General features: G+C 52.4%; 1 protein-coding gene across 2 annotated transcripts in view; it reads right to left on the bottom strand.

Annotated features, from left to right (window-relative positions):
• Nucleotides 1-13,832, bottom strand: part of CD9 (CD9 molecule) — a 37,866-nt gene extending 24,034 nt beyond the window's left edge. The window contains exon 1 of one of the 2 annotated variants that reach the window (XM_032159368.2): nucleotides 13,760-13,832. Coding sequence is in view for 1 of the 2 variants with exons in the window: in XM_032159367.2 (XP_032015258.1) it covers nucleotides 13,281-13,346 (66 nt within the window). In the remaining variant the exon portion in view is untranslated. Of the gene's footprint in view, nucleotides 1-13,280; nucleotides 13,510-13,759 lie in introns of those variants that run through there. The other variant, XM_032159367.2, reaches the window with a different exon arrangement.
• Nucleotides 13,833-16,075: the final 2,243 nt, after the last annotated feature.

Below are 16,075 nucleotides of genomic sequence, written 5' to 3'. Positions count from 1 at the left end.
TGACAACAGACGCTTTTGATTCAGGGTGTTGACCCTAGCCCGGGTGGGGGCCAAGACGGAAGGAGGGAAGATGCTGACCAGTAGCTTCTCCCTTGGGTTTGTTCTTCTCTCCCTCCATTGAGGCGGGGAGAGGTGGTGGTCCCCGGGAAGCTGCACCCTCAGGCGCTACCTTCCTTCCGCTTCCTACCCCCGCTGTCTACACAAGCAATGGTGACCGTGGCTCTGCCTCTCTCTGGGACCTGGTTTCTGGGTGTGGGTGTTCTAGGTATCCAGAAAATTCTACATATGAAGAATCAACTTCCTTTTGGGAGGCACAAGGAGTGAACTGAAGGAGAAGCATTGAGGCCACCCTTCTTGGTGTGGACATGAAGTAGATTTTCCTTCAATTTCCACTGTAAATTAATTTCCAAGTTGAGCTCCACAAAGCTAGTCTCTGCCAATGGGGCGTTCTTACAGGCGTTTCCAGCAAAGCGCAAAACTGATTCCCCTCTTTATCCGTCTTCCCCAAACTGGGGAAGTCTCAGAAATGAGTGTTTTATAGACAGATGGAAAGACACGTCCTCCAATTCGTGTTCAAGAGGAAGAAAGACTGGAGGTAAATTTCAGCATTGACTGATCTTGTGTGATGTGGTTTCATGAACTGAAGTGAGAAGATATGGATGAATGTGAACACCTCAATCTGTGAAAAACGTAAGGAGAGGTACAGTAACAGCAACTACAGCAACAGCAGCAGAAGCTAACATACGAGCTCTGCCTGTGAGCCAGGCCCATATAAGAGCTTTACATTAAATATCCCATTAGTCCCATTAACAATCATAAGACGCTGGTTGTATTACTACCTTCACTACACAGATAAGGAAAGTAAGGCTTAAGGGGAGTCACTAATTTGCTCTCTCCCCACAGGACCCGGCATTTCTATCAAGACAACTCCCTGCCCGCTCCTGGCCCACTCCCCCTAACCCCAGCAATGTCCCTGGGTCATAAATGGCCCCTGCTATTATTATATGTCGCTCTTTTACACCGTAAGGGCAGGCTGGGGAGAGGGGTCCACATGCACACTTAAACCCAACATTCCATGACAAGCCAGGTCCCTGGGGAGGCCAACTTCTGCCTTCTGTGGCCATTTAGTGCTCTAGACACGTAGATGATTATGGTACCTACCCCACAACCCATACAATTCAACATAAAAAAAGTTGAACTTGTAAGATAAAGCTCAAAAAAGTGCCTGTTTCCCTGGATTCCTCGAGCTACCTGCATTGTTGGTGCCCTAAGCACATGCTTAGCCTGCCTGCTGACTCTGTGGCCTCCCTTTCCAGGGGTGCTAGTGCAGTTGGGGGGCTCCTGGGTGGAAGGATGAAGGTGGCCCTAGACAGCTACAGCCTGGGGGTGCCACCACCTTGCTATGCCTGGCTTGTTGTGTGTAAATGTTCGAGCCTGGCCTCAGGCTGGTGCAGGGCATTACTTTACATGAGAACATTCCCTATGGGAGCAACAGTAATGCAATGCATGAGAGGCTTCCCAGGGAGGAGACTAGAATTACACTATAAGGCCCTGCTGCCCCTTCTGATTCTTAGTGGGCTGCCTTAGAGCCTGAGAGCTAGTTCGGATCATCCCTGTGAGAGATGAAGAAACAGGTTCCGAGAGGTAAAGCGACTTGCCCATGGTCACAGAGCAGGCATGAGTGACCCAGCTGTCAGCACTCTTCCTCTGTCCCGTGCACAGCACATGCCATGCAGAGATCAGTTACTTGCTGGCCTGTCTCCTCCCGGATAGAAGGGAGACAGCTTGGTCCCCTCTCCAGGGTGTGGCAGAGGATGAGGAACTCCGTAAGCTTTTTCTCAGCATATCTTTCTGGAAATTAGGCAGCTACCTGGTCTGAACAAGTTCAAGAGTTGAGAAATCTTCCCTCCTTTCAAGGACAAAGTCAGCATCATTTAAAAACCTGGAGCCCTTCCTCTGCCCTGGAGAGGAGAAAAGCTTCAGCGAAGTGTGCTGGCGTTAGGATGTTGGGGCTGATTGGGAGGGAGGCCCTGGCCCAAGGTAACCTCTTTCTAAACAAGAAATCCCATTTCAAGTTTCCACTGCCTGCTTGCCAGACGCGTAGCATACGCTGGCCAGCCCATAAATCCCTTTTCCGCTGAAAGCAGGCATTCTGATCTTAACCAAAATCATCTGATGTGGGGGATTGTTTTGGATGTTTTGCTTTAAATTCCTGAATACCACACATTTGTTTTCCATTGTGTATGCCTCGCCGAGCTGTCTGGCGATGACTGCACACACTCTAGCCACTTGCAGCAGCTTGCTCTCATGCCATCTGCAGAGTTGGCTGCCACGTGCGTGCGTGGCCCTGAGTGGTGGGAGATGCTCCTTCCTTGACAGTTTTCAAGCAATGTGGTGCCTGGAGTGGCAGGGTCAGTTAAAAGCACTTCCGGCACCGCTTGGTGGAACGGCCCCCCTTCTCCACCACGGGATCTTGCAAGCCCCAAGCCAGCAAGGGAGGCCAAGATCCCCAATCTCTCGTCTAACCTATCACCTGCCCTACCCCTCTGCCAGGAGCTGCTTCTTCATATTAGGTCACCTAATTACTAGCAGCAAGTACTCAAATATTTGCTATCTATGTTCCACACCCCACCCTAAGCACACTTCCCCAGAACTATTTAATTTTCAGAATAGGCCCGCCAAGGAGGTAATATTGTCTTCTATTTTTTAGATGAAAAAACTGGGGCACAAAAGTTAAGTTGCTCAGCTGAGATCACAGGGCAAGTAAGTGGCAGAGTCAGAACTTGAACCCAGAACGGTCTGACCGCAGAGCCCCAATTCTCAATTATTTTGTTAAGCTGTTTGTGTTTTTGATCCATTTCTTCTATTCTGAAGCCAGAATTTTTCCCTTTTGCCTGTTTTCCCCCCTATTCATATCTAATCCCATTTCAAAGTGGTGTTTTCGATCTTTAAAGGCCCCAAGGGAGCCCATCTGCACAGGAAGGAAGGCAGCTTGCAGACGCGCCTCCTCCCTCACAGCAGGGCAGCTGCAGTGGCCACCTGGGCTGGAGGTGCCACCTACACCTGGCCTCACTCGGGGGCAGTGGGGGTAGTGGGCGCTCGAAGAGAGTCTAAAAAAAACAGCTGGTGCTTCCTCTCCCTGGCCTTTGTCCTGAGAGCTTCAGCCACACCCTTGGTTCCACTGGTCATATAGTCGGCCTGGACAGAGGCGGCGCTCTGGGAAGGGACTCTCCAGGGCAACTCGCATACCCTCCTCTCCCGTTGGCTGCACTGTTCCAGCTGCCCATTGGCATTGTGCCCATAGACGGGACCACAGCCTGTTCAGTGGCCATGGTCCTTCCATCCCCCGTGAAAACAGCCCCAGAGTGGGACCCGGAGCCTCTGCCCTTCCCCAGAACCATCCTGCCAGCAAAGGGCAGAGGAACAAGATGACATCAGCACAGGCCTCTCTGTGTTATAGCCCTGGGCACGAGCTCTCAAGACACACCCCAGGGTCCTAGAGGAGAGTGCCAGCTTCCCATGACAAAGAAGGCTGAAGTGTCCTTCCTCATCCTGGAAGAGAATCTAATTCCTATTTGAAATGAGCAGTCCCAGATGGGCACACTGGCTCACGCCTGTAATCCCAGCACTTTGGAAGGCCGAGGTGGGCGTATCACCTGAGGTCAGCAATTCAAGATCAGCCTGGTCAACGTGGCGAAACCCTATCTCTACTAAAAACACAAAAATTAGCCGGGCATGGTGGTACAAGCCTGTAATCCCAGCTACTCGAAAGGCTGAGGCATGAGAATCACTTGAACCCAGGAGGCAGAGGTTGCAGTGAGCCGAGATTGTGCCACTACACTCCAGCCTGGGCAGAGGTTGCAGTGAGCCGAGATTGTGCCACTACACTCCAGCCTGGCCAACAGAACAAATCACAAGATAAAAAAAAAAAGAAAGAAGCAGTCTGGGTCTCTAAAGGGTTGTGTCTTAGGGAGCCAGGGCTACAATCTGACTAGAGAGGAGGAAAGGAGAGTATGAAGAGATTTTCTTAGCCTTGTAGACAGGAAGCTTTAAAACATCTGAGCTTAACAGTAATAAATTTAAATCCACAGTCCCACATTGCGAGGAAGATGTTTACATTGCACCATGGAGCGCAGGAGGAATATGTCTTAGTGGGAAGGGCCTCCTGTCTCTAGGAACGGGGCCGCTGAGGGAGGTATGGATGACTCCCCACCCAGAAAACATCCAGTGGAGTTGGGCATAAATCTGGGGTGTGCACGCACACTAGCACACTGCAACTGCCCACCTAGAAGGGAAGACATGATGTGGATTCAAACACCAGCCTTCTATTGACTTGAAAAGCTATGATGAGCCTGGCGCGGTGGCTCACGCCTGTAATCCCAGCACTTTGGGAGGCAGAGATGGGTGGATCACCTGAGGTGAGGAGTTCGAGACGAGCCTGGCCAACATGATGAAACCCCATCTCTACTAAAAATACAAAAATTAGCTGGGCGTGGTGGCGTGTGCCTGTAGTCCCAGCTACTCAGGAGGCTGAGGCAGGAGAATCACTTGAACCTGGGAGGCCGAGGTTGCAGTTTGCCAAGATTGTGCCACTGCACTCCAGCCTGGGTGACAGAGTGAGACTCTGTCTCAAAACAAACAACAAAAAAAGCAATGATGAGTTCATAAATAGTATGATTTTGCTGATCGTTTCATTTAGACTTAATAAATCAGTACACTGTATTATCATACTACAGATTCGATCAACTTAGATTTAAAAGAAATTAAACTACACGCCTGTAATCCCAGCACTTTGGGAGGCTGAGGCAGGTGGATCACCTGAGGTCAGGAGTTCAAGACCAGCCTGATCAACATGGAGAAACCCCGTCTCTACTAAAAATTAGCCGGGCATGGTGGCACGCCCCTGTAATCCCAACTACTCAGGAGGCTGAGGCAGGAGAATCGCTTGAACTCAGGAGGCAGAGGTTGCAGTGAGCTGAGATCGTGCCATTACACTCCAGCCTGGGCAACAAGAGTGAAACTCCACCTCAAAAAAAAAAAAAAGAACAAAAAACAAACAAAAAACCCTAAAATCCTTGAATAGGTTTTGAATTCATAAATTCATAATTAATAAAACTGTCTGATTAACTTTATGGTATTTTTAGCCTCAGTCAAGGATCTTCTCCTATGACGCATGTGTTGTGTTGTTTCTGAACTTGGATAGTAACACACAGCTCAGACTGGGAGTGTCAGCAAGGGACTGGCACCTGAAGCTGTGAAGCTCGGTTCCGAAGAGGGGGCTTGGCAGGAGCCACCAGCTGCTTAGCCTGCTCAGAGGTGTTCACTGGAAACTTGGATGTGCATTGGGTAAGCTGTGAAGGGTTACTTTTCTCCTCTCTTTTTTTTTTTTTTTTTGAGATGGAGTTTCACTCTTGTCGCCCAGGCTGGAGTGCAATGGCACGATGTCAGCTCACCGCAACCTCCGCCTCCCAAGTAGCTGGGATTACAGGCACCTGCCACCATGACTGGCTAATTTTGCATTTTTAGTAGAGACGGGGTTTCTCCATGTTGGCCAGGCTGGTCTCAAACTCCCGACTTCAGGTGATCCGCCTGCCTCGGCCTCCCAAAGTGCTGGGATTACAGGTGTGAGGCACCGTGCCCGGCCTGAAGGGTTGCTTTTCTAAGAGCTCACAAGAGCCACTATCTCTTCCCCCGGACACAATGCCTGGCATAAGGATTGAAGAGGAAGGGCCCTTAAGACCCAGGATTCTGATTTTTCTCCAAGTCAGTAGTCCCCAAACTTCTCTCCACTGGGACCTCCTCTGGAATGACATTAATCCGGGCCCCTCTCCAAGTCAGGCTGCTTTGCCTTTCCCAGTTACTCAACCAGACTGCTTCTCAACTCCTCGGGAGTCCAGCTCCCCAGATGATCCCTCCTGAGACTTTCCTCCTTTCTGAAAGTACCCAGAGGACAAGCCTGTCTGTATTTGGAGGGAAGGAGAAGAGAGACAGACCTCCGCTCTTCCTGAACAAAGATGAAGCACCAAGCTCTGGGAAAAGCTAAGCCAAGAGGCCCAACCTGGCTGGAAGATCATAAAGTTGCATTTTTCGTGTGTACTAGAAATACAGAGCACTCATTAAATTAACTGAGAGTGAAAACCACTCCTAAGGCAATGATTAAACTGAGAGTCAGAGGGACGGGTGGGAGGCCAGCTGTCCCATCTGAGCTGCACTTGATCACCAGGGAATCTAGCGTTTCTAATGCCTTTCACAAAGTCCCCTGTTATGCCCCCATTGCAGCCCCCGGGGAACGGTGAGGCAACCTGCTTCTTATGGCAGAAATATGGGACTCAGGACACAGCAGAGGTTGTCTGGAAACTGAGGGAGAAAAACCAATATGGGGCGTTTATAGCGTGAGCTCAGGCTGGGTGTGGTGGCTCACATTTATGATCCCGGTGCTTTGGGAGTCCGAGGCTGAAGGACTGCTTGAGCCCAGGAGTTCAAGACCAGCTTGGGCGACATAGAGAGACCCTCTCTATACAAAAAAATTAGCCGGGTATAGTGGTGTGTGCTGTCGTCCCAGCTACTTGAGAGGCTGAGGCCAGGATTGTGTAAAGCCCAGGAGTTTGAGGCTGCAGTGAGCTATGATGGTGCCACTATACTGCAGCCTAGACAATGGAGAAAAAGAAAAAAACAAAAGATGTCTATGGGCCTCCAGAAACAGACATAACATTTTTCTGAAGGCAGGTCGTACTGATTCCAAGGAATTCCCTAAAAAGGAATTTCCCTGAAAAGGAATTTCCCTAAAAACGTTAAGATGTATTAGTCTAGGATGACAGGATATAGTACTTAAAAACTATCCACAACTAAGTATTTTTGGAGGGGTAGGGGGAAGGAAATTATCAGATAGATATAATTATTATAAAATTATCACAAAAAAATTATCGCATCTGGGGACAGGATGTTGCTTTCTATGGCTGCATGCCATCACTTGATGGAAAATGAGAAAGTCCCTGGACCAGCATGACTTTTTCCATGGAATAAAACAGGCCAGTAATCTGCAGTCAGGCCTTAAAACATAAATTTAAGAAATGTAGGTCAGGCGCGGTGGCTCATTCCTGTAATCCTAGCGTTTTGGGAGGCCAAGGTTGGCGGATCGCTTGAGCCTAGGAGTTTGAGACCAGCCTGGGCAACATAGTGAGATCCTGTCTCCACAAAAAAGTTAAAAGGTTAGCTGGGCGTGGTGGCAGGTGCCTGTAGTCCCAGTTACTCAGGAGGCCGAGGTGTGAGGATTGCCTGAGCTGTTGAGGTTGCAGTGAGTCACGAGCCATGATTTTTTTTTTTGGAGACGGAGTCTCGCTCTGTCGCCCAGGCTGGAGTGCAGTGGCGGAATCTCGGCTCACTGCAAGCTCCGCCTCCCGGGTTCACGCCATTCTCCTGCCTCAGCCTCTCCGAGTAGCTGGGACTACAGGCGCCCGCCACCACGCCCGGCTAATTTTTTTTGTATTTTTAGTAGAGACGGGGTTTCACCGTGGTCTCGATCTCGTGACCTCGTGATCCACCCGCCTCGGCCTCCCAAAGTGCTGGGATTACAAGCGTGAGCCACCGCGCCCGGCAATGAGCCATGATTGTTAACACTGCACTCCAGCCTGGGTGACAGAGTGAGCACCGTCTCTGGAAAAAAAAAAAAAAAAAAAAAAATAGTAAAAACAATCCCCCCCCCCCCCCCCCCCCCCATTTTTTTTTTGTCTTCTGAATTTCCTCCCCAGTTGCAAAGGATTTTTCCTGCTCTCTGAGGCCATGGGTCTGACAGGCTCTCACCCGGACTTTCAGACTCTTAACAATGAAATGGTTGCTCTTCTGTGTGTACCGGGTAAAGCCTGTTTCTGCAAGGCTTTGGTTGAAAAGAACTGTGGTAGATCCAAATAAAGTCCCACTGACCCCAACCTGGGGGAGGGAGGAACATAGAACATAAACATGCAGCTTCCTCAAACTTCTCCACTCTCCTTTCTCCAGCTCCACACAGGTCTGTCTAGAACATGCTGCCAGTAGGACCACAGAAGCTGTGGTTGTGGTGACCTCAGGCCCCTACTCTCACAGCCAGGCTCACCCAGGTGAGAACCATCAAGGTTCGTGTTCTTTAGAAGAAAAGGCGCCTTCGTAAATCCAAGGCATTATTAAGTTCCAAACCCAACCCTGCAACCAAGTCCAAAAGCTACGCCTCCTTATAAAATGGAACAGAACAGGAAAACAAAAACAAACAAAAAAAAAGCAGACAAAACAAACACAGGATCCATATGTGTAAGGGGGAGATTCTCATCCAACACTCCTGGAGGAAGGGGTGAGAAGGCTGATTTGTGAGCCCAGCAGCCACAGAGGGCTCGTCTACAGTCAGTACTGGCGGGGCCCTAGACTGGGCTGATTATCAAAGCACTCCCAAATTCGGGCCGGAGCCAGCAGCTGCTTCCTCCGAGCACAGTGGAGCAGGGTCTGGAATGGTGCTGTGGGCCACGTTGAAAAGAAAGGGGTAGAGAACATGAGTGTGAGCCTGTGCAGAGGAATCCTCACCACCATCAAAAGATCGGGTGTTTGTTGTTCATACCCATTGTGGATGTAGGGGAGAGACCATCAAAATTCTGGGCAAAGGATGCAGATACCTGGCCTCAGCTCACCTCTCCCCAAGCCTGCCAGCTTCAGTGCACGTGTAGCCAGCTTCACCCCAGCGCAGGTTGTCTGGGCGCTGGAGGTGGGAGCCATTTTATGCAACAGTCCCAGCAACTTGCTTCTGGGGGGAAAAGGCAGACCGTGGGAAGGGGCTTTTGCCGCTGCCACCCAACTTGTCCACGTCCTGCCCAGATCCAGAATCCTGATCCTTAGGGTTTCTCTGACATGCAATTTTATTTTCAGAAGCGGGGCCTTCCCGCAGCCAAATCAGCAGTAGCAACCCATGAAATGGAGTCAGGGTTTTGATGCACAGGATAAAGTTGGCACTGATACAGGAAGAGGCAGGGAGGCCAGTGTGTGGATTGGGAGGGTCCTCCTGGCCACACCTGCAGTTTAGACTTCCACACTTCTTAGAGAACTGCTCCCACCCTCCCCAGGGCCTCATTCTAGTCTCCACTAGTGAATAACAAGAGCTACTGTTAGAAGATGTGGTCTAGTGCAATCTACTATGCTAAGTGCACTACACATACTCCCCATTTAACTCTCACAGCACCATGTGGGGTGGTCACCAGCCCCATCTGGTGATGAGACATGGAACCTAGGACTGGTGCTTTGACCACTAGGCCAAGTACTAAGGTATACGGGCAATGAACACCCCTGAGAGAGACCCCACCCAGTGTGAGGAGAGGGAACTGAGAGGTAACAGGAAAGAAAAGCACCAGCTGGGCTCTTGCTCCAGAGGTAAAGGCCAAGAAAAGCTGAATTCTGTGGACAAGCCTTGGTATCCATCTCCCATTTCCAATTCAGGACTTGTATTTTGTTTATTATATTGTTATTATTTATAGATTTAGGGGACACGAATGTAGTTTTGTTACATATGGTGAAGTCTGGGCTTTTAGTGTGACCATCACCAACATAGTATACATTGTACCCAATATCGGTTCCTATTTTGGGTTGTGTAGGAGAGTCCTATTGCTGTATGTGGTATGTGTAGGGGTGTTGGGTTCATAGACTGAGCTTGAAAGGACCTTTTGAGACCATTTGTTCCAAGCTATTGTTGTACAGATGAGGAAACTCAGGTTTAGAGCACAGAAGTGACCAGCCCAAGGTTTCAAAGTGAGTTGAGGACAGAGCTGGGCTCACATCCAGGTCTCTGAATTCCCAGCGTAGGTCTCTGTGTTTCGCACCAGCCTCCCCTAGGTCTAGGGGATACGGTTTCTTGGGAAAGAGACCTCCCAGCCCCACACTGCTGTTTCCATTAGTGAGCGGGGGGGTGAGAGACAGTAAGCAAAGGGGCTGAGGGAGGTGGGGAAGGGACTGGGCTCTGTCAGTATAGCCAAACCTTTCCCTCGTTTGCCCCTAAGGAGTTCCTCCCCTTGTCTGAACAGAAAGAGGGCAGACATGCATGTGTCAGACTGGACTGGCCCTAACCCTGGTTCCCCATTTCAGCTGGAGAAATACTTGTCTGTCTACCACATGCACATCAGCAAGATGTTGTCCCTCTCACCTGTTTTTTGGGGGGTGGGCGGGCGGGCAGGGAGGTCTGAAGGAAATGTAGAAACCATCAAAATAGATCTAGGAGGGCCAGTTCTGGAGGTGGTGGAAGAACAGACTGATTTGCTGGTTTGGCTGTGGCCATCAGAGAGTGACCCACAGGGATGAGATCAGGCCAGGGAAGAGGCACAGCCCCCCAATAACCATCCTACTCCACTGAGGTTGGCCTCTCTCTGGATGCCTGCTGGACACCCCCTCTCGGCATCCTCTGTGCGAAGCGCTGCTGGGCACTGGCCTCGCAATTCCTGCTTTTCAAGGCCCACATCAGGTTCCAAATGCCAAGTTTATAAATGTCTGGTCTCAAGAGAGAAACGGATGTGGTGACAACATCATCACCCAAGCAGTTCCCTTAGGTTACAGCTTTCTTTAAGAGAGTCTCGGGAGCTTCTTCCCACCCTTCTCCCATTCCCACTCAGCAGCCAACCCAGTTGGTAAAGTAACCTAGTTCTGAGACCACCCTGCCCCATCACCTTGGGTAAGTCACCTAACCTCTCTGGGAACTAGTTTCCTGATCATCGGTACAGTAGGGACAATGCTTCCTGCTCTTGGCTACATCATGGGACTAGAACAAGAAAGGCTCTAAAGACTAAGACTGCCCAAGTGGACCGACCACAGTCTTCCTTTTCATTACATCATCTCCTAGGGATACGGGCTTCATCTCCATAGGGACCCAGATACAGGACAAATGAACAGTGATTCAGGAAAACATAGCTACTGCCCACCTTCCTGCCTCTGATGAAGATGGAAGAGAACAGAAGTAGGGGCCCCAGGAATTGTCTCTGTGATCCTGGGTAAATCACCCCATCTCTCTTCCTCTGCTGCCTCACTATGAATAAGAGAGCTGGACTGCACAATCTTCAAAAGTCATTCCAAACATTTCCAGTGTGAGTGATTTCTGTTTCAGACTACATAGGTCATCAGCTGCACCCAGGCTGGGGCCAGGCGTAGGGGGTTCTGAATGAGTGGGGTGGCAGGCTGAGGACAGTACGGACAGATTGCAGGCCAGCAGGCCACAGAGTAGATACCAGTGGCCCTGGGAGCCTCGCATCAGCTTCCTGCATATGCCATGGGGCAGATGGGGGTAGGGAGGCACACTGGCAGTCTGTGTTTCTCTGCAGTCCCAAACCTGGACGCAGTCTAGGTAGACAGCTGAGGCCTAACCAACACACCGGCAGGGAGAGACTGTACCTGGGAGGGGAGAAGAAAACTCCCAAAGGTCAAGGGTGGGTGAGGCCAGCTGCCTTCCTGCATACTTTTCTGCGGCCAGGGATTGGTGAAAGGAAGAAGCTAAGCGTGGCAGCTGGCTGGTTGCTGGGGTGGGTGGCAACACAGGAGGAGGGGTGCCCACGGCCGGCAGGGTCTTTTTAAAGCAAGTCAAGGGTTGGGCAGGAGCACACCTATATGCTGTCCTCACTAGGGCGTGTGTTATGGTGACTGATGCACTAGGGGAGGTCAGTCTCTGCAAATTGGAAAAACTGTTCAACCACCCCTTCAGCTCTGGGGAGGAGTAAATCTTAGAAGATTTCCCTAAGGGGGCTTGTGGGGACCTCAGTGACCAGCTCCAGGGGGAATAAGTGCATTTGTTTCTTTTCTTTTTTTTTTTGACACAGGGCTCACTAGGGTCACCCAGGCTAAGTGTAGTGGTGCAATCATGACTCACTGCAGCCTTGACCTCCTCCCAGGCTCATGCGATCCTCTCATCTCAGCCTCCTGAGTAGCTGGGACCACAGGTGCATGTCAACACGCCCAGCTAATTTTTTATTTTTTGTAGAGATGGGGTCTCACTATGTTACCCAGGCTGGTCTTGAACCTGGATGAAAGAGATCCTCCTGCCTCAGCCTCCCAAAGTGCTGGGATTACAGGCATGAGCCACTGTGCCTGGCCAAGTGCACTTTTTTGTTACAAGACTCTGGTGGCATGCACCTGTTTCTACATCCGTCTATCTTGAGAGTGGCACAGAGACTATCTTCCTGCCTGCAGAGCGGCAAGTATTGTCATGTGTGTGCAGGGAATGTGGCTATAGAAACAAGGACACAAGGGTTTCCTAGTCCTTGCTTCTGTCGCCTCTCAGCCTTCCCATTTGTAGAGGCTGAGTGGCCTGCAGCAGGTGTCCCTGGAGCTCCTGGCCCCGCTAGCCTCTCCAGATGAACGTCCGCTCTGCGCCCTGCCTGGCCTTGGGTGGGCCGCCTGGGCTGGCGGGGAGGGGAGAGGGCAAGGCCAAGGCTCTCCTGGGCGGGCAGCTGGCTGGCACCTGATCTCTCCCGGAAATGCACACACAGGACTCATCCCACTAGAGGCGCAGATAGGTATCTGCCCCCTCCTCTCCCCAACTCTCAGAGTTCTCTCCAGTGAAGATACTTATCGTCCTTGAAAGAAATCAAGACAAGCTAGTCTTTCAAGTAGCTTCCAGGGAGTTTGGCGCTCTGACGGTGGCTCAGAATCAAAGTCTGAGGGAACGGGGGCCTGCGAGGTTCCTCCTCAAGGGTGGAGGGGCCCCCGACTCTCAGGGACTGGGTCCCGGGGCCGGACCCGCGGCCGAGGCACCCCTGCCGCTCCTGTGTAAAAGTGAGAGCCTCTCTTGGCTGAGCTCTCGCCATGCCCGCACCCTCCCTCCCTCGCGCCCCCTACTACCTGGGAGACCCCACCCGGTCACGAGCCACACTGCTCACCACAGTCCTCCTTGGCCTTGGCCCTGGCCCAAAGAGGGGTGCTCCGCTTCTCCCTGCCTTCCCCTCTGGCACTCGGAGGGGCTTGGGCTGGGAGCAGACACACACCCCAGTTCAAATCCTAGGCGAGCTAAAGTGCTCAGGACCCGCCCGCACGCCTCATCTCAGGAAGGCCCGGCTCCCCACGCCGGCTGGGCAGTGATGAGCCCCCACCCGAATGCGCCCGTCGCGGCCGTCCCGCCCGGCTCTGGACCCGGCCTTGGAGCCAGCTGGCAGCTGCAGGGCGCTCTCTCTTCCCGCCCGGTGCCTACCCGGTGCGGGCAGTGCCAGCTGCCGGCACTCGCGGCCGCGACCAGTGTCCGGGGCCCGCAAACAGGTGGCCCCTAAGAGGAGCGCGCGGCAGTCGCGCTCACTCACCCAGAAGATGAAGTTAAATCCGAACAGCAGGTATTTGATGCACTTGGTGCCTCCTTTGACCGGCATGGTGAGGGCTAACTTAGCCTGGGCCGAACGGGTGCGGGACTGGGGGGCGCGCGCAGCTGGGACGGGCGGGACCCGGCGCTGGACACAGATGCAGGCGGCTGTAGGCTGGTCTCCGGCTGCACTTTTAAAAAGTGCCACTCCTTAGGGCGCGCGACCCGCTGCGGTGCGCATGTGCCGGGAAAAGCCGCCCCCACTCCCCCCGCCGGCCACGCCTCCCGCCCCACCGGCCCCGCCCGGGCCGCACCCCGCACCCCGCCCCCGCCCAGGTCCGGCGAGCCGCGGCCCCAGCTGCCCCGCCGAGCCCAACCCTCTCCCTGTTTGCCCGCCTAGTCGCCCTAACCCACACCCGCCACCCACTCCTCCTTCCTGCCGTCCTGGGGTCTTTCCAGGCAGCCACTCCCTGCCACTTTTACCGCGGACTTATGTGGAGGCCTCGCCCTTCCGGTTCCCCCGCGTTTGGTCTGGGCGCCGGACCGGGCGTTCTGCTTTGGGAGACTCTTCCCCGGGTCATCTGGGCTAAAGGCCCCTTGGCCAAGGCCTGCTGCCAGAGTGAGGAGCCCTTCTGCTTTGCGAGGATTTAAAGGGAAGCCGCCTGGCTTAATTTCGCCCTCGTCTGTCTGCTTGCAAACCTTCGCTCGCTGGCCATACTTTTCATTGGGCACAGCATGTGGGGTAGGAGGAATTAGAAGCGCGCAGTCTGGGTGGGATGACAGACGGGAGGCTTTTGGAAGTAATTAGCAAGTACCTATCACGGAATAATAACATAGCTGAGGGCTGGGCAGTCCCCAAGCTCTTCCTGCACTTGAGGTTTAGTTGCCCCAGAGGAAAAAAGGGTTTGTAGACGGCTTCTGTTTTCTCTCTACTCCTCCACCCCACCCTCCCTCCTGCGTCTTTGGACTTGCTCGCTGCTGCGTTGAACTGCTCCAGATGCCGAGCTCGGAGCGCTTCTGAGCTCACCAACTTTCTGTGGCTCTCCAGATTCAAGGACCTAGGTCGAAATTCCTCGTCTTGCCTTCAAGGCCCTGTACAGAGTACTGATCTGACTTCTCCCGGACCCAGAGCTCACCCCGCTCGCTGGCCGGCATGCGTCCTGGCTGGCCGGCCGGCCCTCCCCACGTCACTGGTAGGAATTCTGTGGGTCTTTAAACACTCCTTTCCTGATTCTCTGGAGTGGACGAGGAGAGTCCCCTTCTTTTGACGTCCCAGAATCCCTTTGTATTATTTTCAAAATGAAGTTTCCTTTACTGTCCTTTATGATTACAAAAGCAAGATACAGTCATTACAGAAACAACCGAAATACCAAAAAGTAAAAGGAACAGAGCTCAAAATTGTGCTCACCAGAAACAGCCACTGTTAGTACATTGCTGTTATTTGCCTGATTATTATCATTAGACTTGTCTCATTGGTTCAAAAACATTTTTCAGTATCTACTAGGGCATTTCATTAGGGGTAGGAGCTGAAAAACATGGATTAGCCCTTGTTTCTGCTCAGGGTCCAGTGTGGGAGGAGACAGGCAGCCAGACAATGGTTTGAGGGTGACAGGTGCAGTTACAGAGAGAGGCTTGGGGGCTAAGAGGCTAAGGAGAGGCCTCTGACCCAGACTGGGAAGTGATGCTGCAGAACCACCGGGAAAGTTGCCGCCAAGGGAGAATCCTGGGTGAAGCCTGGGGCAGGGGCTGTCGGGGCTCCGGGCTGGAGCCTGGAGTCACAGGGTGGTTTGTGGGGAGGTGAGAAAGAGCCTTGTGCTCCCGGACTTTGCACTCTGAGCATTAGGGGCCACCGAAGGGTTCAAGCAGGGGAAGGGTTGGATCTGCTGTGTTTTCAGCGGTTCTCTGCCTGTGTTCTAGGTAGTTGGGTGGGGGAAGGCCGGAGGGGCAGGTAGGAAGCCCCTTGAGGACCAGGACCATTGTTGGCATCTCCAATCCTTGGCTCAGTGCTTTAGGGGATTGCATGGAACATGGAGATGCTGTGTTTGGGGAGACGCAATCAGGTCATATGAGGGGAGCAGTGGTAGATGAAAGTTGAGCTGAGGACCAGGTGCAAATCTGCTAGGAGGCTGTGGAGTAGTTCAGGTGAGAGAAGAATGAATGAAGGCGGGGCAATGGGATAAAGGCTGGAGAGGGCAGGGCAAAACCCCATGAGGTGTCAGGGTGGGAAGGGGAGGGAGAGATCAGAGGCAGAGCAGCAGAAGCTAGTAACAAGTAGGGGCACAGGGCACATCCCCAAGTCAATCTGAGTCCGGGAGGCTTCCCAGAGCAGGAGACATTGCAGCAGCTGACTTGACCTGGGAAGTGGAGTCAGTAGTCAATGCGGAGGAGGGAATTCCAAGCAGAGGGAACTGGATATGCAAAGACACAGAAGCAGGCAGCAGGCTGCACTGGAGAAACAACCGATGGTGGTAGATGGGGAGGAAGAAGGACAAGGAAGGAGAGGCGGGGCCTAAACTGAGCCTAATGCCAAGAGGACAAGCAGAGGAATTTTGGTGATGCTTGACTTTACACATCCTAACCGGTGTCCAGGATGATTCCAGCACAGGGGAGGAGTGTGAAGCACCCTGGAGGGTGGGAAGGAGGCCGGAAAACAGTCAGTGTTCCATTGTGCCCCTTTGGGCCTGCATCCATCTATCTTGGGAGACAGGTCTTAGGAAAAGAAAGATTTTATTCGCATCTCCCCCTTCTCCCAAGTTAACAAGTACTGGTGGGAGGAGTTCAGTAAATATTTAAGTTTAT

Source organism: Hylobates moloch, unplaced genomic scaffold (assembly GCF_009828535.3).
Source record: "Hylobates moloch isolate HMO894 unplaced genomic scaffold, HMol_V3 SCAFFOLD_8, whole genome shotgun sequence".
Lineage (NCBI taxonomy): Eukaryota > Metazoa > Chordata > Mammalia > Primates > Hylobatidae > Hylobates > Hylobates moloch.
Note: the sequence above shows the minus strand (reverse complement) of the source record. Positions and strands in the feature narration are given on the sequence as shown.